The sequence below is a fragment of the Hemiscyllium ocellatum genome, chromosome 13, assembly GCF_020745735.1.
Source record: "Hemiscyllium ocellatum isolate sHemOce1 chromosome 13, sHemOce1.pat.X.cur, whole genome shotgun sequence".
In the NCBI taxonomy this organism is placed as follows: domain Eukaryota; kingdom Metazoa; phylum Chordata; class Chondrichthyes; order Orectolobiformes; family Hemiscylliidae; genus Hemiscyllium; species Hemiscyllium ocellatum.
The window spans coordinates 97948181-97973512 of record NC_083413.1 but is presented as its reverse complement, the minus strand read 5'-3'; the positions used below and the strand labels follow the sequence as shown (position 1 = coordinate 97973512).

Genomic DNA, 25332 nt, shown 5'->3' with positions numbered 1-25332 from the left:
AGTTCACAGAAAGCCAGGTAACGTGGCTGAGCTTTCACACTATGACTCTGTGATCTACCCCTTTGCTCTTAATGTTCGAGACGAATCTCTTTGGATTATCTTTAACATTATCTCCCAAGGCTATCTCATTTTCCTTTCTTGCCCTCCTCATTTCCCTCTTTAGAATGTCCCTGCCCCTCTTTTACTCTTCGAGATTCACTGAATCTCACTTATCGATATCTAATATATGATTCATTCTTAATCTGAACCAGAGCCTCAATATCTTTATTCCTCCAGTGTTCCCTCCTCTTACCAGCCTTATCTTCACACTAACAGGAACATCACGCCTCCGAACTCTCGTTATCTCACTTCTGAAAGCCTCACTCTTGCCGGCCGTCCCTTGAGCTGCAAACAGTCTACTCCAATCAACTCTTGAAAATTTTTGTCTCATACTATCAAAATTTGCCCTAGTTCAATTAAGAACTTTAACTTATATATAATGCCAATCCCTTCCATGGATGTTTTAAACTAATCGAATTATGACCCAGGCCCCAAAAAGCTCCCCTACTAACCATTCAGTCACTTGTCCTGCCTTATAGCACAAGAGTAGGTCAGGTTTGCTCTTTCTGTGAGAGTTACATCTGTATATTAATGAAGAAAATTGACTTTAGCACTTACCAAATTCCTCACCAAGCTCTTAAGATCATGACTGTCTCACTTTATGTTTGGAAGGTTAAAATTTGCGATTATTGCAATCCTATTATCCTTACATATAAATAAGATCTCTCCACATATTCATTACTCAATTTCACTCTGACTACTGGGGGGACTATTACAATTGCATCAAAGTAATCATGCCCTTCTTATTTATGAGTTACATCCACATAGCCTCACTGGACCATCCCTCAGAAATACCTTGTGTTAGAACAGCAGTAATGTATCACCACAAGAAAAAATGACTCCAATCTCCTTCTAGCTCTTCCTACTTCTGCCGTATCTTTGATGGTGGGAGGGGCTTTGAACATAAATTATTCAATTTACTGGTGATGGTTAGTAGCAGAAAATAAAGAGACTGTGGGGGACTTGGGTGATGGGAAATAAAAGGTTCCATTGTGTGGAAGGAAAATTCTGGATATAAACAAGAATTTTAAAAAACGAACTCCACTCTGTCTGCCCAGCTCTTGCCTACACCGCTGTACCTCCAGAGTACTTTCCTTTTATTTTGATGAGTTCAAGTTAATCTCACCCGCTGTTTTGTACTTGTCAACCATTTGTTAACGGGTGTTTGCTGTTACAGAATGTAGGCTGCCTTACTGTGTACGTTCTCCGAGTTCAGTGTTTGGAGTCCTTGTTGTACCAACCTGTGCTTTGGTCCATCATGCAAAATTACAGAAAAATATTAACAGCAATTTAAGGTAAAATGTTAGGATATTGGAAAAACAGCTAAGAGCATCATGTTTGACAGAGGGGTTGTGGGAAAGGACGTGGAAAGCAGCAGGGATTCCAGAACTTCTGATCTTTGTCTTCTCTGATCGAAATCAACCTGTGATTGATCATTTTTGAGGATTGTTATTCATTAATATCGGTGTGTCAGATAGATCTCCGTCTCAGGGAGGGGTGACGTGCTTCTTTGTTTTGTGATGAACTCAGGGGAACATACAATAGTAAGGGGTAAACCCAAAGGGGGTGAAGGAGCAGAGGATCCTCCGTGTGTATGTGCACAAATCAGGGAATGTACCATGATACGTGGACAGAAGAGCAACTAAACCCTACTTCATCAATAACACCGCAGAGAACAAACACAAAGCAATTATGTTAAACTGAAATCAAACAGTCTCTTGTCTCACCTGGAATATTGCATCTAGTTTCAGGTGCCACATTTTTGACAAAATGCGAAGTTATGAGATTGGGTGCGTGACTGATTCACAACACTATTCCCGGGATGATACACCTCACCAACTCTGAGAAATTGAGAATGTTCTCCTCTGCTGATAGTTCCCAGACTCTGTGAACAGTTGCTATGATTGGTTCCCAACTCCATCTTGCATCATATAGATCCCAATGGCTGAATATTTCAGGGACTCATGAGCTCTGACTTGCCTGGTCAACATCGACCTCTGATTTATTATTTTTGAGGGTTGCTGTTCAGTAATATCCGTGTATCAGATAGATCCCAGTCTCATTCCCTGGGATTTGACAGGTGTGGTGTGTCAAATAGATCCCAGGAATAGTGCTCCATGAGATTTATGTGTGAGAAAATCTCCAGTTCTGAGAATCCGCCCTTGGATTGTGCACGTGTTGTGTCTGACTACCTGACTGAACGTTGACATTTTTGGCTGATGAATGTTTCGTTGGGCATTTTAGGTGGTGAGTTATGCATTACTAACCCAGGCTGTCCGGACATTGGGAGTACATGTAGTTTAGACGGTGTAGAGTAAACTTTCAAACTCCTTTGCCTGCCTTTTATAGGCTTCTGATGGAGCAAAGCTCCTCATTTGTATCATTACGTGACCCGAGGCCTTTACCTTTGGTGCATAAGAGGAAATGTTCTCTAATCATTCTGCCTCTGGAGTGTTCCATCAGGCATATCGTGTGAAAGATGTATTTACATTAGTGGGCGGCATGGCAGCGCAACATTAAACTAAATGACTGGATGAAACACAACCAAACAGAACAAGTGAAAGTATTTGGCTGGGAAAGGAGTAGGATGTGGGAAAATGTATGATTACTGACTGGCCTTGAAGAAAGAATGAAGCAAACTCAAGGTTAGTGCATATTCATTCAAGATTTATTAACCATTTCAGAAAGCATTTTTATCCAAAAAGTTGAGGTAAAAGCTAACAGAAGTGAATATAATGGCTGGGTGCCACATTGAGATGAGAACACATGCGCTGTGAGGTGGGAATTTTCTGTACATCAGTAACAGTCACAAGAAAGGGAATACAAAGGCTCATCATAAAGGGTAGGCAACCATTCTGAGTAAGGAACAAATAAAAACAAAACAAATGGGCTTCAAACAACAGGAAAGCTACAAATTCTTCCAACCACAACCATCTCAAAGATATAAAGTAAAAACGAAAATCCATCAATAATTGTCTCAGTTACACACTGATAAACTGAAGTGATCTCACTGTGAGAGTCAGTAACAGGACAGATTGTAGATTGGGAATTCAGAGACCTTGATAAGCAGATCAGGAAAATCAAAGGGGTCCACAACTCATTCACTTAACCTGGAAAAGAGAGATAAAGCAATGACACAGATATTTATGATCAGGGACTTTCAGATTTAATGTTTATTCAATGGCACACTTAGAGATTTCACAAAACATATTGGGCTGTTTGGCATGAGAAAGATGTGATTATTCTCACCTTCACCAGAGTGACGGCAGCGCTGTAGAAAATACTCAGGAAGAACAAGGTGATGAACGTGGAAGCAGTTGTCCAGATGTTGCTGTTATCATCCTCATAGTCTTCAATCCAAGTGCGATCTATTGAATCTATGAATATAAAGCCGAGAGAACGCATTTAGATCGTTTATTGATCCAGATCGATCTATGTGTATCCAAATCATGTAATTAGAGACCATTACATCTTCATAAAGCAGTCAGGTATTTCTCAAGTGTGACTCTTATCTGTACCCATCAGTGCATTATTGACTCTCAACAAGAAATTACAAATACTGACTGCACATGTTCTTTCTTCATTGTCCATGTCAGAATGTTTTAAATTAATTTTCTTTTAATCTATTATTTAAGGATATTATTATTTGAGGAATGCTTATTACGAATGATTATTTTAACTATATCATTATATTTTAAATATAGGCTGTGACAGCACTTTAGTTGAAAATTGTGGCCATCACTGAATAAAAGTTCAAATGTGATTCTCACCTTTATGTATTGGTGACCAATTGCTTGGCAAATCGTGAATATAAGTGACATCACAGTCAGGACATTGCTTCATATTTTTGTTTGTAGGATCTGTATATTTAGGAATAAGTTTTTGTACATGTGTCCCTTAATTTATTTGACCTACTGCTTGGTGTGTTTGGTTTCCCTTTAATGGTTGTGTATGTGGTTATGAGTGCCTCTTACTTCACTCTTGCCCATGTTGGAGTCTGTGCATGAATAAACATATTCCTGTTCCTTTACTGCTAGTGTTCTCATGTGTTTGTGCACCGAAATTTTGGTCTTTTCACATTGTGTAAGCATCATTATGTGAATATGCCACTTCATTGCTGCCTATGCTTATCTTGTAATGTCTTTGTGAGTGTTCACTTTTCATTAGTGCTATCTAAAATGTGTGCTTATGTGTCTGTTTCAGGTCCTACCTAAACTAGGTTATTTTCCTGTTTATGCTTAATAAATGTTAGCATGCAACGTCATGTTTTGATGGATGTTTATATTTATATGATGATGTCTGCTTGTGTGGCAATCTTTCCCAAACCATCTCCTGAGAAGCTTGTTTGTGTTAGTGTTTGTGGATGCTTGCTGATGCTTGTGCTCATTATCCTTATTTAATAAATGCCCCTCTATTTATTGATCTATGCACTTGTGTGTCTGCATGTGAGACTCTGAATTTGTGTGTACGTGTGACATTGTATACATGCTGATCAATGTGGTTTAAAAATAACTAATTAAGCTACCTCTGTCATCGTATGTTTGTGATTCTGAAAATGGGAAAATAATGATATTAATGTTTATCTCTGTGCACTTATGTGCCTGTGTGAGTTGACATGTGGGAGGACATTTTTTGGAATTTGTATCTGTGTGTTCATGCGTGTATGTCTGTACGCATTGTGCTGTATGAATGTATATGTATTCATGCCCATTCGTGTGTTACCGTGTGTCTATATTTCTCATGGTTAAGTGTGAGTACCCTGATCATTTGTGCAAATAATTTTCTTTCGGTGTATGTGAGTTTTTGTATGAGCTTAGGTGAGTGTTCAAGTACCACTTGCATGTGTGGCTCTGTGCGAGTATGCGTGTGTGACATCTTATCTGTATGCACATTTGAGTGTGCACATCAATATGTGTCTTTAGGTGAGAGCCCATATATGTGTCATTCCGTGTGTATTTGCGATCATCTCTCTGTATCTGTTCTTATACCAGACTGCAATTTTTATTATTCTAATTTATTGTTCTAATTTTAATGGATTGCCTATAATTAGATTTGACCTTGGTGTTGTAGGAAACATTTCCCATCGTCGTGAAGAGATAAGCGTTTTATGAGCAACTCTTCTGTTGCAGTGATAGAATTTCTGTCTCTGAGAGAAAAGGCGTGAGTTCAAATCCCCACTGCCCCAGAGATAACATTTCTGAATATGTTTATTAGAAAATGTCTACTTGTGTTCTGTATGTGAAACAAAATGGTACCGGGTATTCGAATACCAGAATTGATCCCATGTGCTCCAGAAAACTGAGACAAAACTATAGAATTCAAACCGGACAATGCAAACACCAGTTTTGGATTAGGGGAATCAATGTTAATCATTTGTTAACAGAGCCAAGCGTGTCCAACATGTTTCAAAGGTATTATTTTGCATGGAAATGTTAAATCTTTGGACAGTAAGCAAGAAGCTGACTGTTCCTGTTAGTAACTGGGTTACATTACAGAGGACATCGACCATGAAAACTCTGCACAGGGAGCAAGAGGACAGACCATTCATCGTTCCCCTCCCCTCTGCTCCACGACAACTTATCTGTCATTTCTCTTTGGTGTGAAAGTGAAGATATATTCTGTCAACTCATGCGCTGGCGCAAGATCCCTGGCAGTTCCCCAGAAACAACGGTTACATTCAAACTGTTCTGCACTCTTTACGATTGGTATGTTCCAATCAAATTTAATTTGAAACTGTCTTAAATTTACATTTCCAATTGGTGCAATGTGGCAGTTTAAAACTGACATGAATTTTATAAGAATGTCCAATCAGGGGAATCAAGAACACCAAGTTCAAAACTCGTGCTCTACCCTTGACATAAAATGGACATTGTCAGATTTTGTCACAGAGGGATTTAAGATGGACAAGGGACTTGGCGGAATCCTGCAATGAGTGAGCTTTACTCCGTCCCTGACCCAGGGTGTATCTGAGCAGAGAACATTAACTGCACAAGACACTTGTCCTAGACCTGTTAATAACCCACTTTAACTACAGAGATGCAGTGTAAGTCACAGTGAGAAACAACTAATTCAGTATTTAACTCACAACTGGAGGAAAAAGAAACTTTATTACTTCTGTTGAATTATTAAATGCAACTTTGAGATTTTTATTGACATGAATTAACAGTGTCCATCAGTGCAAGTGAAATGTTTACGAAACTCGGTTTACCGCTGGATTTATCGACTGTTCTGTTGATGAGCTTCAATGGAATCGCTTCATGTCCCACCACACAGGAGTAAGAAGCACCGCTGGCCCACTCCTCCGCTGTAATGGATAACAGGCTGTACATGAAGAAGGAAGTGTTATCACTCTCCGCCATCACCTCGGTGTTCTTGTAGTTACTGGGATTCACCGGCTTGTCATTGGTTGTCCACTTGACGAAGATCTCTCGGGGGGAGAAACCTCTCACTAAACAGGTGAGGGAGAGAAACCTCTGAGTGGAGATTTCTTCTGTTGGTGGCAGGAGGACCGACACTGATGGCTCCAGCGGATTAATCACTGCAGAATATTTGAGACAAATATAAATCAATCAAAAACATCCTGAACCAATATCACAATTTCACTCAATATTAAAATATGCCATTTTTAATTTGGGATTTATTCACTTTCGTTTTCTAAAAGAGTACACATTCTGTTCAGTAAAACAAGTAAAGTTTAATGTGAAAGTTGCCTCCATGTTTCCAGCCCACAACAAGGGCATTCTGTCCAACTGTCATTGCTGATGGTGACATCACAACCCAGGTTTCTTCCCACCTTATCTGACTTAATCAGAATACAATATCCTTTGGTCCATCTTTTTCTTTATCAGCTACTTAGTTATCCTGCCTTCAGATGCATCATTAATGCTCCCAACGGTGTTTGTTCATTACCAATGAAAGCCTGCCATTGATGTAACTGGATCTGGATTCCACATGGGATGCTTTGTGTTTTAATCTCACCGCTCACCTTTCTCCTTGTGGATGGAGTCTCTCAGCGGAGTCGGTAGATTCTGATGGTACACCACACATTCAAAAGTAACACCACTCAGCCAGGCTTCAGTAGAAATGTCTAATTTGCTGATCACGCTGTCGGGAGTCTGTCCAGGCTGGTCAGCAATCTCGGTTTTCAGAAGCTTCTTTTCTTGCTTCCAGGTCACGCTGACTCCAGATGGAAAATTGGACACAACGCAGGTTAACGTCACCGTCGCCTCCAGTAAGACTTGTTCGATTGGCGGTGGGAGGATTTTAACGGTGTTAGGGTGGCACTCGGTATCTTCTATGAAACAAAAATCAAAGTCAATGAAAAATGCCCCTTTATGATACAAACACCCAATCTTCAGATTACTTCTTCACAGGGTGAAGACACCACCTTCAAAATGGCAACTCCAACCATTGCTGAAACAATGCTTACTATTGTTGATGTATTTTGATTTGTGAAAGCATTTGTGATTACCTATGACATACCCTGTGTAATTATTCCAAAAGAACACTGGCTTTGTAACAAGTGAAAGCTGTGAAAAAAGTAAAACCATCGAAGATACCATGATGTAACCCATGGAATTACCTTTCTTTCAGAGTTTGTCTCTCACTTAAGACCATCTATTGATACTTGTGACAAGAGTAATCTGAATATAATGAGTTCATTTCCATGTTCATAACCCTTAGGTGCAAGTGCGCTGGTCATGCTGACTGCCAAATCACATCCCAAATTTTGGACAAATTATAAGAAATAATAATTATTCTCTTTGCAGAGTTCTAAAGTGCTACAGGAGCAGTGAATATCCATGGAAATTCTGTTCATTATATTTAACGTGATCAAAAATACTTTGCGTTATTGGTGTGATGTCATTCTCTAATTTATGTCATTGTTCCTCGTGGGCTGAGTTTGGAGTAGATCTGAAAACAAGGCACTGAGTACAGCATTGGATATCGAGAAGGACACCCATCTCCTTAAGTCTTTCCCTCCATTCAGTTAGTTCATGACTGGTCTGTACTTTCACTTTATTTACCAAGCTGCATTTTTTAATTTCTTCATAGAGCAGGGGAGAAAAAAAAACAAACAAAAGCGTCTTAAATTAATCTACAAACGTGATGGAAATGTACACTAATTTTATAGACATCCACTACCCACTGTGTAAACATCGCCACCCCAAACCAGGCTAAATCAGCCTGTCTCAAGTTCCTCGTTCACTCATCCCTATTGTAGCATTCTTACCAGAATTTATTCTCCTGACTCATCCACTACTTACAGAGAGCATCTTAAAGAGGCTCAGTGAGATCACGTTTATCCCAGTTCATCAAATGTGATACCCACTTGGTCTGTGGTCTGATCCCATAAATGAAGTTAAAGAGCTCAGCACCAGATAAAAATCGATGTCGTACACTGTCCAAGGCCAACAGTTCATTCCTGATCAGGGAGTGAAGCATTGAACGCATTTTGATTTATTTTCAAGTTAGGGTCACTGCATATTTTAACCACGTCATTTTGAGACCACAACATCATAAGATAGAGGATCAGAATAAGGCTGTTCGGCCAATCCAGAGTTTAGATCAGAATGATGCTGGAAAAGCACAGCAGGTTAGGCAGCATCCGACGAGCAGGAAAATCGACATTTGGGCTAAAGCCATTCTATGGTCTTCTCCCCACACTAAACAAGAACCGATCCATCTCTGGCTTGAATATACACAATGGCCTGGTCTCCACAGCCCTCTGCAGCAACAAGTTCCACAGATTCATCACCCTCTGGCTGAAGAAATTCCTCCCCATCTCAGTTCTAAACGGTGCCCCTTTGATCCTGAGACTGTGCCCTTGGGTCCTAGTCTCGCCTACCAGTCAAAACATCTATTTCACATTCACTCGACCTCAGTCTCTCAGTATTTTCTATGTTTCAATTAGATATCTCTCCAATATCCCCCTTCCACCCCCAAACTTATCCTTGAAGCCACTACCAGGCAAGGATTCAGCACTCTGAATGCTTCTCCCAGCATGGTCAGGCAACAAACTATTTAACAAACTATTTAACAAAGCTCACCGTCTATATATCTATCTTCAACAGAGAGGAAACATGCTTTTCTGACTTGCCAAAATGTTGAATTATGAGCAATGCTAATGTAACATTCAAACTGAAATGAGATACGTGACATGCTGGGAAATGAGAAGCTGTACCGTGCTGTTTACTACGCCTGATAAATTAGTGTGTTTGATTCACATCAGAGTTCAGAGTGATTTGTAGCTCTCTCAGTATGTGTCTCTTACCCTGGAGTGCGGAGATGTTTTTACTTTGAATGTTCTCTTCGTGAGTGACCTGGCAGGTATAGACTGCGCTGTTGTACCATTCACCATAAGGGACCATCAGCCGACTCGTCACCGAGAAGTTCCCGTTCGCCTCACACACGGGAGACGTGATGAAGCCAGAATCCAAGCGTCGTCCATTTTTCAACCAAGTCACGTTGATTGCCTTCGGATGGAAATCGATGATTGAACAAACGACAGTTGCAAACTTGCTGCTTGCGATTTCTTCACTGGAGCTCACAGTTAGGAGAAGAGTTGGTGGGAGAGGACCTGTACCTTTAGGAAACACATCGCATAAATTATCTGATGAATTTCATAACAAATACAATCAGTTCTCATATATCAAGGTTTCTTGTGATTAATGGATACAAGAATCATAATTGTGCAGAGTGCTGGAGAAGCTGGGATCCACACAGAAAGATCATCAGGACAATGTGAAAGGCTAAAATTATAGGACACAGCAAGGAGTCAAGCAGGCATAGAAACTATAGGCCGGTAACATCAGAAGGGAGATAGCAACGTTGGATGGTATTCGTTTTAATGACAGAGTCTGATGATCAAGGCAGATGAATTACCGGCATAAATGAGGAAATGATGCTGTTGCTATCACGGAGACATATTGAGAGCGGGGCAGGAGTGGCTGTTCAATTTTCCAGGATTTAGTGCCTTCAGGCGAGACAGGGAAAGATGGAAAAGGATGGGGGCAGGGGTTTGCGGCACGGAATGTTGCTTCTGTCACAATTCTGACAAGAGTATTTTAGGCTGTAAAGAGAAATGAAATCATAGATACCTCCTCGAACAAAGGCAAATGGACAGTACTTCAAAACCAAAATACAGCAAACATAACTACTGGGAGAGCACGATAGGCCTTACTATAGATCCAAAAGACCAAGTGCAAATACATGGATAAATTTCAGAGATATGTAAATTAAATAGGGGAATGAGAAAAGAGGTTTTTAACTTCCTCAGCATAGGCTTGGATATTCATTTTGTCAAACGTTTAGAGGGAGCACAATTCTGAAAATGCCCCCAGGAGAATATTTAAACAAAGTATGTGTTAATACAGAGAATTTTAATCCAGACCTTGCAAGAGAGGGGTGAACCTGAATTTAACTTTTGGGAATGAAGTCGACCCATTGGGTAAAACATCAATGGTGGTGCACTTTGCAGACAGTGATCGTAAATCAGTTGGATTTCAGATTGTACTGCAAAGGAATAGACATTGGCCCAAAGTTCTGAAAAGGGGAAGGACAATTTTAGTAAGATCAGGTAATGACTTAACCAGAGTGGACTGGAAGCTGACACTTATTGGTAAATCTGAGTCAGAGCAGTGTGAAACATTTAAGAAAGAGACAGGAAAATCATAAGGAGGATATTTCCCAGGAAGCCACTGAATGGGACCAAGAATGTAACGTGCTCTGGACACCAAAGGGCATGGAGGGTGAGATAAGGAGAAACAAGGGAGGCTTCCTGTCTATACTGAAATCTCAAAACAATAGAAATTAGTCTGGAGTACAGAACGCGCAAGGGGGAGTTTGAAAGAGAAAGGAATTAGAAGAACAAAAGGGACCATGAGAAAATAATAGGAGTCAAAATAAAGGAAAATATTTTTAAAAGTTACAGGCTCATTCATAATTAAAGAATGATTCGGGAAACAGTAATGCCCATTAAGTGTTATTATTGGAGTGGAGCCGGAGGATTAGGTTGTGGTCAAAACGAATGTGTTGTGTCAGTGTTCACTAGTAAGAGGGACAATGTGGGGACAGAAATCATGGAGGAGTGTTGTGATGTACTTTCAGAAATTAGGGCACATGACGTGATGTTCTGTGTTGTCTTGCTAAATGAAAAGTGGTTATATTTCCAGGGCAGATGAAAAGTATATCAAGCGGTTGAGCGATGCAAGGGATGAAATAGTTGGGTCGCTAACAATAATTTAGAATTACTGTCTGGCCACAGCAGTTGTGCCAAGTGAGTGTAGATCAGCCAACGTTGCACTGTTACGCAGGACAAAGGAAGGGATAAATAATGAAAACACAGATCTGTCAAGCTAGTCTCAGTGGTAGGGAAACTATTGAAAAGTGAAATTTGTCTTCATTTGGAAGATAAATCAACAATTTTCAGCATAGTTTTATTGAGAGAAAGTCATGTGTAACAATTTGATAGTAGTTTTCAGAGAGATAACTCGATGTCCAGATGATAGCAATAATCAGAGCCAATGGGATCCGAGTTAATTTGACAGATTGGATCGAGAACTGGCTGAGTGATGGGAGCAGGGGATAATAGTCTCGGGTGTCTGGGTGACTGGGAATCTATGTCTCCTGGTGTTCTGTAGGGATTGGGGTTGATTTCCATGTTATTTCTCTTACATACCAATGATTTAGACTCAAATTTAGGAGGATTAACCAGTGAATTCACAGATGAAATGAAAACTGTCATGTTGGTAAGTCATGAGCATTATAGCTTTAGATTGCAGGAGGATATAAAAGGGTTGGTTGTATGTGAAGAGAAGTTGCAAATGGAAATTATTCTGGATAAATGTAAGGTAATGTAATTCGGCAGAAGAATCTGTGAGGTATGACATTTTGAATGGTGGAACCCTGGAAAGGCCTGAGGATCTTTGGTGCATGTACCCACCGATCCCCTATAGTACTGTGTCATCTGGATAAAGAGACTAAGGAGGTGGGAGGATATTTGCTTTTATTAGCCTAGACATTGACAATGAAGAATCGGGAGATGATACTGGAACTTGATAGAACACTGGTTAGGCCATACTGAAGCGTTGTGTGCATGTTATCGAAGGAATGTGATTACACTGAAGGCAGTATTGATTAGATTTGCCAGGATCTTGCCTGGGTTGGAGGGTTTTAGTTATGAAACGAGATGAGATAGACAGGAGTTTTCCTTGAAGCAGAGGAGAGTTAGGGAGAAGATTATCATGATGTCTAGAATTATTTTAGGCATAGACTGGGTAAACTGGATGAAACCTTTCCCCTTGATGGAGAGATCAATGCCTCAGGGGCACAGGGTGAAGGTAAGGCCAGGAGGTTCCAAGTGGATCTCAGGGGAAAACAAAATCAAACAGAGGGTGGTGTTAGCCTGGAGCTCAGCACCTCTAAGTCATGTAGAGACTGAGACCCTCATAATAAGTATGAAGTATTGAGATGCATCCTTGCAAGGGCAAGTCACACAAGGCAATGGATCATGTGCTGGCACATGAGACTGGAATAGTTAGGTGGCTGTTATTGATAGGCGCAAACTAGATGGATCAAAGGGCCTTTTTCCTGTGCTGTATAAGGGGATTCTGTGAAAATGGTTATAAATAATGCCTTATTCATATTAATGCCAGATGCTCTGTTTATCTCAGTTCCCACAATACGTACCTGGACATGGCATTTCTTTGCTCTTGTGTGACCCGCTGTGTTGAACCTCACAGTAGATTTTGCTGGGGCAATCTACCGCTGACCCGGGCAGGGTTAACTGGCTGCTCAGGGTGTAGGTTCCCTTCTTGTTTCTCACTGATGGGTAAGTCTTCAATCCACCATTCGTGATTAGCTCCCCACCTTTCTTCCAGGTTACCTTGGTGACTTCTGGGGAATAGTCCATCACCAAACAACCAAAGATTGTCGAATCGGTGTTGTGCCCCTCACAGGAGGAGACCAGGCCATAAAGCGTGGGGGGAGATGGTGTCTCTACAATAGAATGACCAATTGAGCATGTTAGTTTCTGTTAATTTGACCTTATCAGTTACTCAAATGTATCCTCAGCTGTAACCGTTTGCCAGTATGCTCCCGCTGAAGTCTACAGCATAACTGGAGTTTATTTTTGTTTCCTACCAGTTGCTGATCATGACCATTGGTTCCCTCTTGAGAAACATGCCCTCGACCTTGACCATTGCCATATAATTTAGGAAGAAGAACATCCTGATCCCACCCCAGGAACTGTTTGAAGATCTCACCAATTGACACTTTCATTGGATTGCTGTGAAGAGCAGAGAAGTTTCACAAAATACAAACCAAGGAAATGCAGATTCATCGAAATTCTACAGTGTGTGCAAACAGGCCATTTGGCCCAACAAGTCCACACCCACCCTCTGAAAAGAAACGCATTCAGACCCATTCCTCTACCCTATTATGCTACGGTTAACCCTGACTAATGCATCTAACCTCCCAATCACTGAACACAACACTCGCAATTTCCCCAGCTTGGACAGATTTGGACTGTGGGAGGAAATGCACACAGATATGGGGAGAAAGTGCCAACTCCACACAGACAGTTACCCGAGGCTGGAATGGAGCCAGAGTCCCTAGCACTGTGAGGCAGCAGCGCTAACCATGGAACCAGCGTGCCGCCCCACTAGGTACCGTGCTGCTGGAAATACCCAACAGCTGGCAGTACCCCCAGAGAGACATCAGAGTGAATCATAGAACATAGAACATCACAGTGCAGTGCAGGCCCTTCGGCCCTCGATGTTGCGCTGCCCTGACATACTAATATGAAGCCCATCCCACCTACACTATTCCATGTACATGCATAGGCCTGTCCAATGACAACTTAAATGTACTTAAACTTGGCGAATCTACCACCATTGCAGGCAAAGCACTCCATACCCTTACTACTCAATGAGTAAAGAAACTACCTCTGATATCTGTCTTATACCTGTCTCCCCTCACTTTAAAGTTGTGTCCCCTCGTGTTTGCCGTCCCCATACTTGGAAATCAGGTCCAGTGAGCCTTCCTCACTTATCAATGTAAGGCAGAATGTTCTCTCTGGGAGGAAGGTCACTGCAGCAGCAGCAGCAGCAGCAGCACAGGCAGGAGCTGAGCACTGGGACGGGGAGGATGGCTGTCACGGCTGAACTCAGGCCAATTGGCTGGAAGTTGAAACATCTAATTTACAATTATCTGAATTCTGGAGGCCTCTGAAAAATGGAGGACCATTAAGGTTCAGAGACTTTGGAGTGTTACAGCTGAGTATTTATGTAAATATGATTTGAGAAATGAACAAGTAATCTTTAACTTTAATAACTATCAAACTGATACGCAGTTCACCACCAAACCTCATCTCTCAGACTAACCACTGCACTTACTCTGCCGAGACCTAAATTTCCACTCACATTGACAAACCCCACCCTGCTATACACCCATTCATGCCCGGAACACACAACCCCCTATCACACAAAACACATCCAAGGCAATCCATATTGACAGTGTAGCTGAGCAGAGAGATCTCGGTGCCCATGTACACAGATCCCTAAAAGTTGCCAGCCAGTTTGATAGAGTTGTTAAGAAGGCATACTTTGTGCTGGCTTTCATCGATAGAGGGACTGGGTTTCAGAACCACGAGGTTAGGTTGCAGCTGTAAAAAACTCTGGTGTAGCTGCACTTGGAGTATTGTGTACTGTTCTGGTCGCCACATTATAGAGAGAATGTGGAATCTTTGGAAGAGTTCAGAGGAGGTTTACCAGGATGTTGTTTGGTATGGCGGGAAGGTTTAATGAGGAAAGGATGAGGGTCTTGAGGCTGTTTTTGTTTGAGAGAAGAAGGTTGACTTAATTGAGACATAAAAGATAAACAGAGGGTGGACAGTGAAAGTCTTTTTCCTTGAATAGTGATGGCTAGCAGGAGAGGACATAGATGACAGATGTCAGAGGTTGTTTCTTAACTCAGAGAGTGGTAGGGGCATGGAACGCACTGCCTGCAACAATAGTACACTCGCCCACTTTAAGGGCATTTAAAAGGTCATTGGATAAACATATGGATGAAAATGGAATAGTGTAGGATAGATAGGCTTCAGATTTTTACACTGACCTGTGGAACCATCGAGGGCTGAAGGGCCTGTACTGCACAGTAATGTTCTATATTCTATATTCCAGATGGACATATGATCTCAATTCCTTTCAGTCATTTACACTCCTGCCGCCCTGTACCTGGTCCATGGTGAACCTGGCCCTGACTGGACCTGACACCATCATTTCCACAACCTCTGACAAAAGCCCACTACCCAAGACATGACCTCAGCCCTTGATCACTGACCTCTCATCTTACCCAAGACAACCTGTGCACATTGCATCCTAGCTCCTTTGGCATCTGTGCTTTACAACCTACCATTTTGCCAGACTCTGAGCTTTGCATTTTGACAACACGTCCACCTGTCACTTCATTACAGTGACCTTCCACCCCCTGAAACATCCTGGCACTCTGCCCATCTCTACACTAAACAGCCTGGCATCCTGCCCACCTCTCCATAAACCAGCCTGGCAAAGACAGACCTCCTGCATTTCAGCTCAAACTACCCCTCACCTACCAAGCACAATTCGACCAAATTATCCTATGACCATTACCATTTCCCTTGATGCCACCTTTTGCCAGACAGAGTGCACGCAAGCTTACCCAGCAGCCAGCCTACCAGCCTACCAGCCCAAACTCTCCCACATGCCCAATCTAGCCCCTCACTTGCTCACCACCTTCCAACTTTGAGCCTATCCACCATAAAGTCAGTGAGACATAAAGTCGTACAGCACCGAAACAGTTCCCTTGGTCCAGCCCAGCCATGCTGACCAGAGTTCCCAAATTAAACTCATTCCACTTGCCTGCCTTTGGCCCATATCCATCCAGACCGATCCAGTTCCTGCAGCTGTTCAAATGTCTTCTCAATGTGGGACCGATCTCTGCACTTCCCGCTTCCTCTGGCAGTTCATTCCAATGTTTTGGACAGTTACAACATGAAGCCCTAACTCCTGCACTCAGTGCTCTGACCAATGAAGGTACATGTGCCAAACACCTTCAACACACTAGGTACTTGAGACAACGCTTTCAAGAATCTAGGAGTCTTGAATCTATGAATTTCTGTGGTGGAGAATTCCAAACGAATTCACCATTCTTGTGCTGAACAGTAAACAATCAGGTTCAATGTTATCAGTGTGTTGGGAAGATTGATGAGCAGCAAGATTAATGATGATCCCATGAATGGAATAGCCTTCTAGAGAGGCCAAGAAGCCTTCTTCAGCTTCCATTTTGCATGCTGACATGTCCGTTCGGCAGCATATTCCAAAATTGTGATCCTTGAGGATAAGGGCACACATGCACGTAAAGCTTTCCTCCAAATCAGACTTCAACTTAACTCTCAACTATTTCCCTGCCCATTTCCTCTTCCTCAATCACAGCCATGGGGCTCACTTCCTAACAGCACTGTGAATGTGCTAATACCACACAAACTTCAGCAATTCAAATAGACTGATGACAACTGGTTTCTCAAGGCGATATAAAAAGTCTGACACTTCCACACCTGTCTCGAGATTCAAACAACCACTAGAAGAATTGAAAATTATTTGAGGCACTTGTGTGTCTTCGCAAGATGACATGATTTCCTTTTTTTAAAAATCACACAACACCAAGTTATAGTCCAACAGGTTTAATTGGAAGAAAACTAGCTTTCGGAGTGACGCTCCACTATCACCTGATAAAGGAGCGTCGCTCCAAAAGCAAGTGTGCTTCCAATTAAACCTGTTGGACTATAACCTGGGGTTGTGTGATTTTTAACTTTGTACACCCCAGTCCAACACCAGCATCTCCAAATCATGGTTTCCTTTTGAGTGATTTGACTGTGTTTTCACTGAATGAACAGAGCTATTTCTTAATCATATAATAGGAATGAAGCTTCCCTCATTTTTAGCAACTGCTGAAAATGTATTGCTGGAAAAGCGCAGCAGGTCAGGCAGCATCCAAGGAGCCCTTCCTGAAGAAGGGCTCATGCCCGAAACGTCGATTCTCCTGCTCCTTGGATGCTGCCTGACCTGCTGTGCTTTTCAGCAACACATTTTCAGCTCTGATCTCCAGCATCTGCAGTCCTCACTTTCTCCTCATTTTTAGCAAGGCAATCACACATTATATTTCTTGATTCCAGGGAAGTATAGTGTTAAATTAATGAAATATGATGATTGGGATGTTTCCATTGGAAATTGTCAGATATTTAAAGTTTACTTTCATGAGCAATTAATCCCAGCCTCATTGTGTCACAGTACTCACAGGAATGTCTTTCAGAAATGGTGTCTCCCTTTGTTGTGGGCAGTCAAATCAGTAAATCTGGGATAGCTTTTGCTTGTTAAACAAAGGTGTTAAAGAGCTTTAGCCAAAGGGAGACCTGTGGATTGAGCTCACAGATGCACCATGATCTAAGTAAGTGGGGGAACAACTAGAGGGGCTGAGTGCCCTCCTCTTGTTCCTACCTTCCTATCATTGTGTCATTCATTAAGCTAGCACTGGCCGTGAATACTTTTATTAAAATATTTCGATAAATTAATTGTTTCACACATGCTTTAAAAAAAACTTGTTGATTATTTGGAATGGGATCATTGACATTCTCTATTTGAGTGATCAAAATAACTTCCACCCAATTACAGCAGCCACTGCACTCTGCAGTGTGTTGTTACTTCATAATAGTTTCTTGTGAAACTACAGCTCGAGATCAGGGCACTCAAATTCAATAATATCTCTGAAGATTCGCAATTTGTTCAAATGCATCTTTTCTCTGAAAAACGTGTTTAATCGAACAGAACGTTTTTCAATGAAACAACAAACTTTAAATGCTAGAAAACCAAAATAAAGACAGAAACGTCTGAAGAAACTCAGCAGGTCTAGCAGCTCCTGTGGAGAGAAGGCAAGGTGAACCTTTCCCATCCAGAGACCCCCCTCTTCACCAAATTGTTTTCATGTTTTTGGCACAAGAGCTCACACCCGTTGAGATAAACAGTGATTCCGTTGGCTTGACTCCTGTTGGAAAAAGGATTCTTAGCAGAGGTACTGATGGTCTGAGATAGCAATGGAAGACCAACTGAAAAGCTATCACCATCTGCTGCAAGTGTTGGATTCAGCGGAACCCCCACCGTACTGAACTATCAAATTCAGCTACAGCACTGGTTTAATATAAAGTAAAACAGCCTAAGCAAAATCTCATCAAATATACTTTGAAAATGATTCATTCGGGATTAGTTATAAATGATATTGTTAGAACAGCAAGTCAAAAGCTGGGATTTCTTTGAGCACTTACTCCATTAACCCCATCTAGCGATGCCCAAAAGCTTGTGAACAAATATTGATCTGGAAAAAGCTGCTAACCACCAAAATTCTGTTTAATATCTAAGAGACACAAGTCAGGACAGCGATTGAATAGATTTCACTGGCCTCTGTGAGTGGAATTCCAACAAACACCCAAACATCTCAATCTGCTTTCTTGTACTGAAGTAACCTGATAAGAGATGGTGTTACATACCTCTCTAACAGGTTGTAAGTGAACACAGGCCACCTGACACAGAATCAGGGACCCTACCACAACATCACAACAGACCTGAACACAATGAGCTCGACACTATCACGGAGAACACAGCTCACCTGTTTTGACAGTTTATAAACCATGTTAGTTATTAACACCTTCCAACAACCAGGGATTGTTCCAGAATGTTTGTACAATGAAAGTAACATTTCAACATTTATCCAAGAATACTTTGACAGCTGCTCCAAATTGTTCAAACTCGATGGGAACTATAGAGCAATAAAACTAGGAATTGCATTGCCATCAATTCACTGTCACTAGATTCCAACCTCGAACTCCCTTCCTCTTTCCCCTGTGAATGTTGCTGCACCAGACGGTCTACTTAGTTTGAAAAAGATTAAAATGTTTTGAAGTGTAATAAGACCATTGCCAGTAACATTAAAAGCTGATAATAAGTTTTCAAATAATAAGATGCAAAAAAAAATTCTGATTTTACATTGTGCCACGAAACATCTCCTGCATAACTGAGGCACAAAGAAAATCTGCAGCATATTTCCCTCTGCCTCGCTCAATCAAATATCTCTTGTTGTCAACAACCAATTTCAAAAACTCTTGCTATCTGCCTTTTGTTCCTGAAACGTTCGTTCTGATTGGAACAACTTAGTCAGGGCTCTCAATTCTGAGGCACCTAATCAAATATTGTATTTCTGGCAGATAAAAGTGGTTTTGAAGCGCGAGATAAAATTGAACTGTCTGAGATTCAGGTATCCGAACTGGACAATTTATAAATGGTCAGGACCGTGGACAAGTTAGTCAGAGATAGCACTGAAACAAACTGTACAACAGACTTAATCCCAGAGGATACATTGCTCAACTCCTCACGTCAAATATATTCACTGTAATTGAATATTCATCAGAGGAACTAACCAGTGGATTAATGTGAACGAGAATGTATTCACAATGAACATAAATAACCACTGAGTTCATAAACTTAATAAGTCATTGTATTTAACAAAATTATTGAGGTGGGAAATATTGCCAATTAAAGCACAGATCTGGAGGAAATGGATTATTCTCGAAATTATTTTTAAATATTCTTAAAACGTTCCTCGAATTGTGGAGACTTTGCATGCACTGCATAAACGATACTGCATTCCAGTGTGGAAAGCATTTCTGTTGAAGGAATTAGGGCAAGGTTATTTTCTTGTTAACTGCTTGTAATGAACTAAAATGTTGAAAAAGGTATGAATTGAAAACATGCTTCTGTCTGGAGTTGCCCACTTTAACGGATGTCTAAGTAAATGTGGGCACTGCTGCCTCACAGATCCAGGTACCCAGGCTCGGTTCCAGCCTCAGGTGACGGCCTATGTGGAGTTTACACAATCTCCCCTGTGTCTGTGTGGATTTCCTCCCAAAATCCAAAGATGTGCAAGTCAGGTGAACTAGTCATGCTATATTGTCTATAGTGTTAGGTGCATCAGTCAGGGGTAAATATAGGGTAGGGGAATGGGTCTGGATGGGTTCCTCTTCAGAGGGTCAGTGTGGACTTGTTGGGCCAAATGGCCTGATACATACTGCAGGAAATCTAATCTAAATGATTGTCACACTGAACTAATGTGAGCAGATTCCTTCAGATCGCTACATTGCAATAAATCGATTAAGTATATTAATTAAAATAAATATTACTCTATTTTCAGTGTTTGAATAAACAATGTGCTCTGTTATCCTCTAGTTCATGTCTTCTGCAAATTTGTGAACTCTGCATACGCCTGAACACATCGATGTAAAATGAGTTTTCTGCGTTTGCAGCAAGTACTCCCATGGTTTTAAGAGGAGAGTTCCTACAGTATGGAAACGGGCCATTTGGCCCAACAATTCCACACTGACCCTCTGAACAGTAAGTAGCCCACCCAGACCCATTCCCCCTAATTTATATTTACCCCTGACTAATGCACCCTAACCTAGACATCCCTGAACACTATGGCTGTGCTAAACTGCACAATCACCTGACCTGCACATCTTTTGGACTGTGGTAGGAAACCACAGCACTCGAAGGAAACCCACACAGACACAGGGAGAATGTGCAAACTCCACACAGGCAGTCACCGAGGGTGGAATCAAATTTGGGACCCTGGCGCTGTGAGGCAGCAATGCCAATCACTGAGCCACCATGCTGCCCTGGAGTTCATGAGTGGATTACTTTAATTAATTCGAAATTTGGTTGGTCACATAATTCACTATAGCAGTTGTTTCCTGAAGAATGACTCTTCAGTTGATATTTTGTTGTAAAATGTAACTATTTATTTAACATGCACAGATTGGGAACACCTAAAGTACTGTGCAGCTTAAATAATTCAGTTAATGTTTTATTTTTATCATGCAAATCCAGTTTAATCAGGGACATAACAATTAATTAACTCAAGTTATATGTGAAACTGATCAAAGCAGTGAAACTGATCTGTTCTTCATAGAATTGAGCAGAATTTCCACATGGGCTTTGCCAATGATCTTTTCCAGCCAGAAAAATATGTATGTAGTGTACAGGGGAATTGAAAGGTGTTTCTTGATCAATTATAGCACAGTCATGGCATTTTTGCTCAAGAGCAAGAACAATTAGAACATTAGACTTTTGAAATTCTATTTATATTTCTCTATGACTTGTAAACTGCTTAAAGACAGACCTTGTGATTGAACTAGATAGTTGAGTTTCGAATTTGGATTGTAAAGCATGGATTAGATTAATCCTTAATTATTTATTTTAAGTAAAAATAGCACCTGAAGGTATCTGTTTTCCCTTCATTTCTAAAACCTGTGCGATTTGCCTTTCACTTTATAATAGACTTTATGAAATTGTAACTCGCATGCTGATTGCATTGAATGAGGAAAGAGCAGTTCACTGTCACCAACCGTGTTAACATTGCAAAAACAATGTAGAAACCAGAAACGGTTTCCCAAATATAACACATTTAATGTTACCCAAGCACAGTCCCTCCTCAACAGATCAACGATCACCAGATCACAACACGGTATGTTTGCAGCAGAACTAGCTCTGCAAACATTTTCAACAGAACCAAGAACATGATGTCACCTCACAAATAAAACCAAATTGAAGTCTAACAAAGCTGCTCAGAATCAAGCAAACTAATGATTAAATTGAATAGAAATAACAGGTCATAATAGCAACCTTGTTTGTGAGGGGACTTAACACTTAAAGCTGTAACGTTTCTGGCAATAGTTCAATTTATTTCTAACCTGCACACCCTTCCTGATCATGACAATCTTGTGCAGTGCACAGTAGAGTGGGGTTGAAGGCATATATTGATTAATCACCTCATGGTCAAAACAAAATTACTGAATGGACAAATATTACCACATTATAATTTTAAGTTAGTTTCAATTACGTAATCTGATCAATTCTGCAGTTTCAGATTTAGGTCCTAAATTTTATTTTGAATGAGGCTACTTAAAACAAAATTCAGTTCGTTTACAATTAGAACTGAGTTTTTTTTTAAAGTCAATCCATTAAAAACTCGTTTTTTTTCATTTCTCACATATCTGGGTTTCTGCCTTAAGTTGTTTTTCAGACCGTTTCAAATGGATGTCATGTTTTCAATCAAGCAGAGAAAAATGTGTCATATAAGTTTAACAAATGCAGAAATGATTCATGAAAAACAAAAGAACTTCACAAATATTGGTAATGAAAAGTAATCCAGAGAGTCAATCTCCTCACCAGAAAGAAAACATCGATTCAGAAAGCATGAAAACGCAGATCAATTTCACAAACTGAATAAGAATCCAATCAACTCAATTCAACAGAATCAAGGAAAATAAAATCAGAATCCAATCAACTCAAAACAACAGATTGAATGAAACATAATCAGAATCCAACCAATTCAATTCAACAGAATCAAATAAAACAATTTCAAAAGTCAATCAACACAATTCAACAAAACCAAGTAAAAACAAAGTCAGAATCCAATCAACACACTTCAACCCGAAACAACTAAAACAAAGCCAAAATCCAATCAACTCAATTCAACAGAATCAAGTAAAACAAACTCCGAATCTAATCAACAGAATGCAATATAGCACCGCAAGAAACTTTGATGACAGTTTCTAACCTGCTTGTCATCAACAAAATTAACAAAATAAATGAGAAAATATCATCATGATAAGAACATATATTCAAGAAATGAATAATGATATTTTAGCATATTTTAGTCATGTTTGGTAATATCTTGAACATCTTTGAATTCGTAGCATTTGTTGTTGATAATAAAACTCACAGTCAGGGTGTCACTGACATTAAACATTATTTATAGCTGACTGATTAAGAGACATTAGGTGTTTCAAGTAACCCAGCCACATAGAATGTCCAACTGATCAAAAAAGAGATACACTGAGCAAATGACTCCACCATCACCATTTTAACTATTTGCTGAGCCTTAATTGAAGTCTATAATCAGTCTGAACAAAGATCAATCCGAACCAAACCAAACTCAGCACAGAATCTGAGTTTCATTTAATTCAGAAATTAGTCTCATGAATAGAAAGTTTTTAAAAAGTCACTAAGAATGTTCAAAGTTCTTACCTGAAGTCACTGTCACCATGGTCCCTTGGCCCCAGTAATCAAAAGCATCACAGTGTTACATTCTCTGGACTGGATCACACAATAACTAGCTCTACATAAAACAAATCAAAAATCTACCATCATTTTAAATTTTCAGAACCACAGGCAAAATAAAGTCACGATAAATCTTCATCACATAATTGCGCGAGTGAATTTTGATCATTCTTGATAAATTTTAATACTGTTTTATACTTCACAGAGTAACACATCAGCTGATTCTCAAAATTCCCAACTGGTGTATCAATAATTACCCAACACTTTTACAAATTAAATAGTGATACTGGCATAAAACCCCACAGAACTAATACTGCACTGCAAGTTAAGACGGCTTGTAGAAGTAATCACTGACTAGTTTCAAACAATGGAGGCTGAATAGGTTTTTGTACTGATCATAATTGCAGTGTCACCCCAGTTATATCACTGTGAGACACGTTGTGTCAAATACTATGACAGACTGTAAACTGTAAAATGCAAATAATTTCTTCACTTCCTAGAAAGCAGTGATTCAGACTCCTCGAAAAATGATTTGGTGCATTATTTCAGCTTTTACTATTCATTGTATTTTGAAAGCTTGGAATACTTTTCCAGGTTTGGTCTGCATTTAACTTGACAATCAACACGAAGAAGGTAGAAAATAATTCTACATTTGTACAAACTAGCCCGACTGGATTGTGTTTAAATTGCATCTCACATTATTTCACGCTCCTGCCACGGTAGAAATCACCAATTTGAGATAAATCCTTGTCAGTGGTTATTGTATGAGGATGTCGCTGTGCACAACACTGTGACCCACTGTAGTATCACAATGATGTAGACCAGTACACTCATTCTCTGTTCTTTACTCAAGGTCTCAATTTTCATTTGAAAGAGCCATTTAGTACTGATCATGTTTAGAATGAATGCCATAGTTGACATAACAATTAGCAGTGATTTCCTGAGCTGTCAGATATATTTTGTCCCAGCATTTAATTGATGGAAGTGTTAGCAGTACATATGACATGCCTAAAACATTGTCCCATTGTGTCACCAGTTTGCTAGTTTAAATGGTACATTTCCTCTTTGATAGCTTTGTAAGAGGCAGCCTGAGGTCTGCTTCAGATCGCAGTTGGTATAATTGCATTTAAAACTCAAACTGACCATCAGTTTATGATGGAATTGACAAAATGTTCCCTCGAGCTGTTTTTGAACGGGTTCAGCCCTGGTTCCTCTCGCTGTGGTATCTTGCACAGTAATAGATGGCGGTGTCTTCGATCTTCAGGTTAGTCATTGTCAACGAGAAAATGTTGTTTGAATTGTCTTTGGACGCAGTAAATCGATCCTTAATCGCTGGTGCATAGTAATTGCTGGATGGAGTATAGTAGCTAACCAGCCACTCCAGACCCTGGCCGGGAACCTGGCGGACCCAGCTCATGTAGTAGCTGCTGAGATCGAACCCGCTGGTTTTACAGGTCAGTGTCAGGCTGCTTCCGGGATGGCCAGTCTCTGCCTCTGGCTGGGTCAAAACAATCTCCGACTGGACACCTTTAAAAAAGACAAGAAATAAACCATGAGCATTACTTTTACATTCCTGAGGTAGACTAACATTGAGACAGCAACAAAGACAGACTTAAACAAAAAAAACACTCACATGATAAGAAAGTCAGTAATAAACTGAGAAAAATTGTCGACACAATCATTCTGATAACTTCTGGGAAGCGGTTCTGTCAAGATCTTTCTAAACAAAGCCGATCCCGGAGTGTTGAATTACGGTCCAGTGCCTAGGATTTATATGGCCATCGGAAAGGGCAGGCTCACAGCTTCCGCCTGTTGGTTTCCTGCTGGAGGCTGAGACTGGATCCTGGTCTCAGCTTGCACAGCCCCAACACATGGGCTCATGTATTTACCAGGTTACGCTTAAACATGGATATATACACATCTTGGGATATTTATTTTGCTGAATAGCTTCTTTGGGAGTGTTTTTTTTTAATGGTGGGAGTAAAATTGAGTACCTTCAGGTCTATTTCACATGATAGTTGCAAGTTTTTTG

General features: G+C 40.5%; 1 gene segment (V, D, J or C); it reads right to left on the bottom strand.

Moving 5' to 3' along the window:
• Positions 1–3071: 3071 nt before the first annotated feature.
• Positions 3072–25063, bottom strand: LOC132821647 (Ig heavy chain C region, membrane-bound form-like). The segment is given in 9 exon segments: positions 3072–3209; positions 3349–3476; positions 6308–6637; positions 7085–7390; positions 9374–9685; positions 12790–13098; positions 23268–23314; positions 24512–24827; positions 24934–25063. Coding segments are annotated over 9 exon segments (1806 nt in total).
• Between the last annotated feature and the right edge of the window lie 269 nt (positions 25064–25332).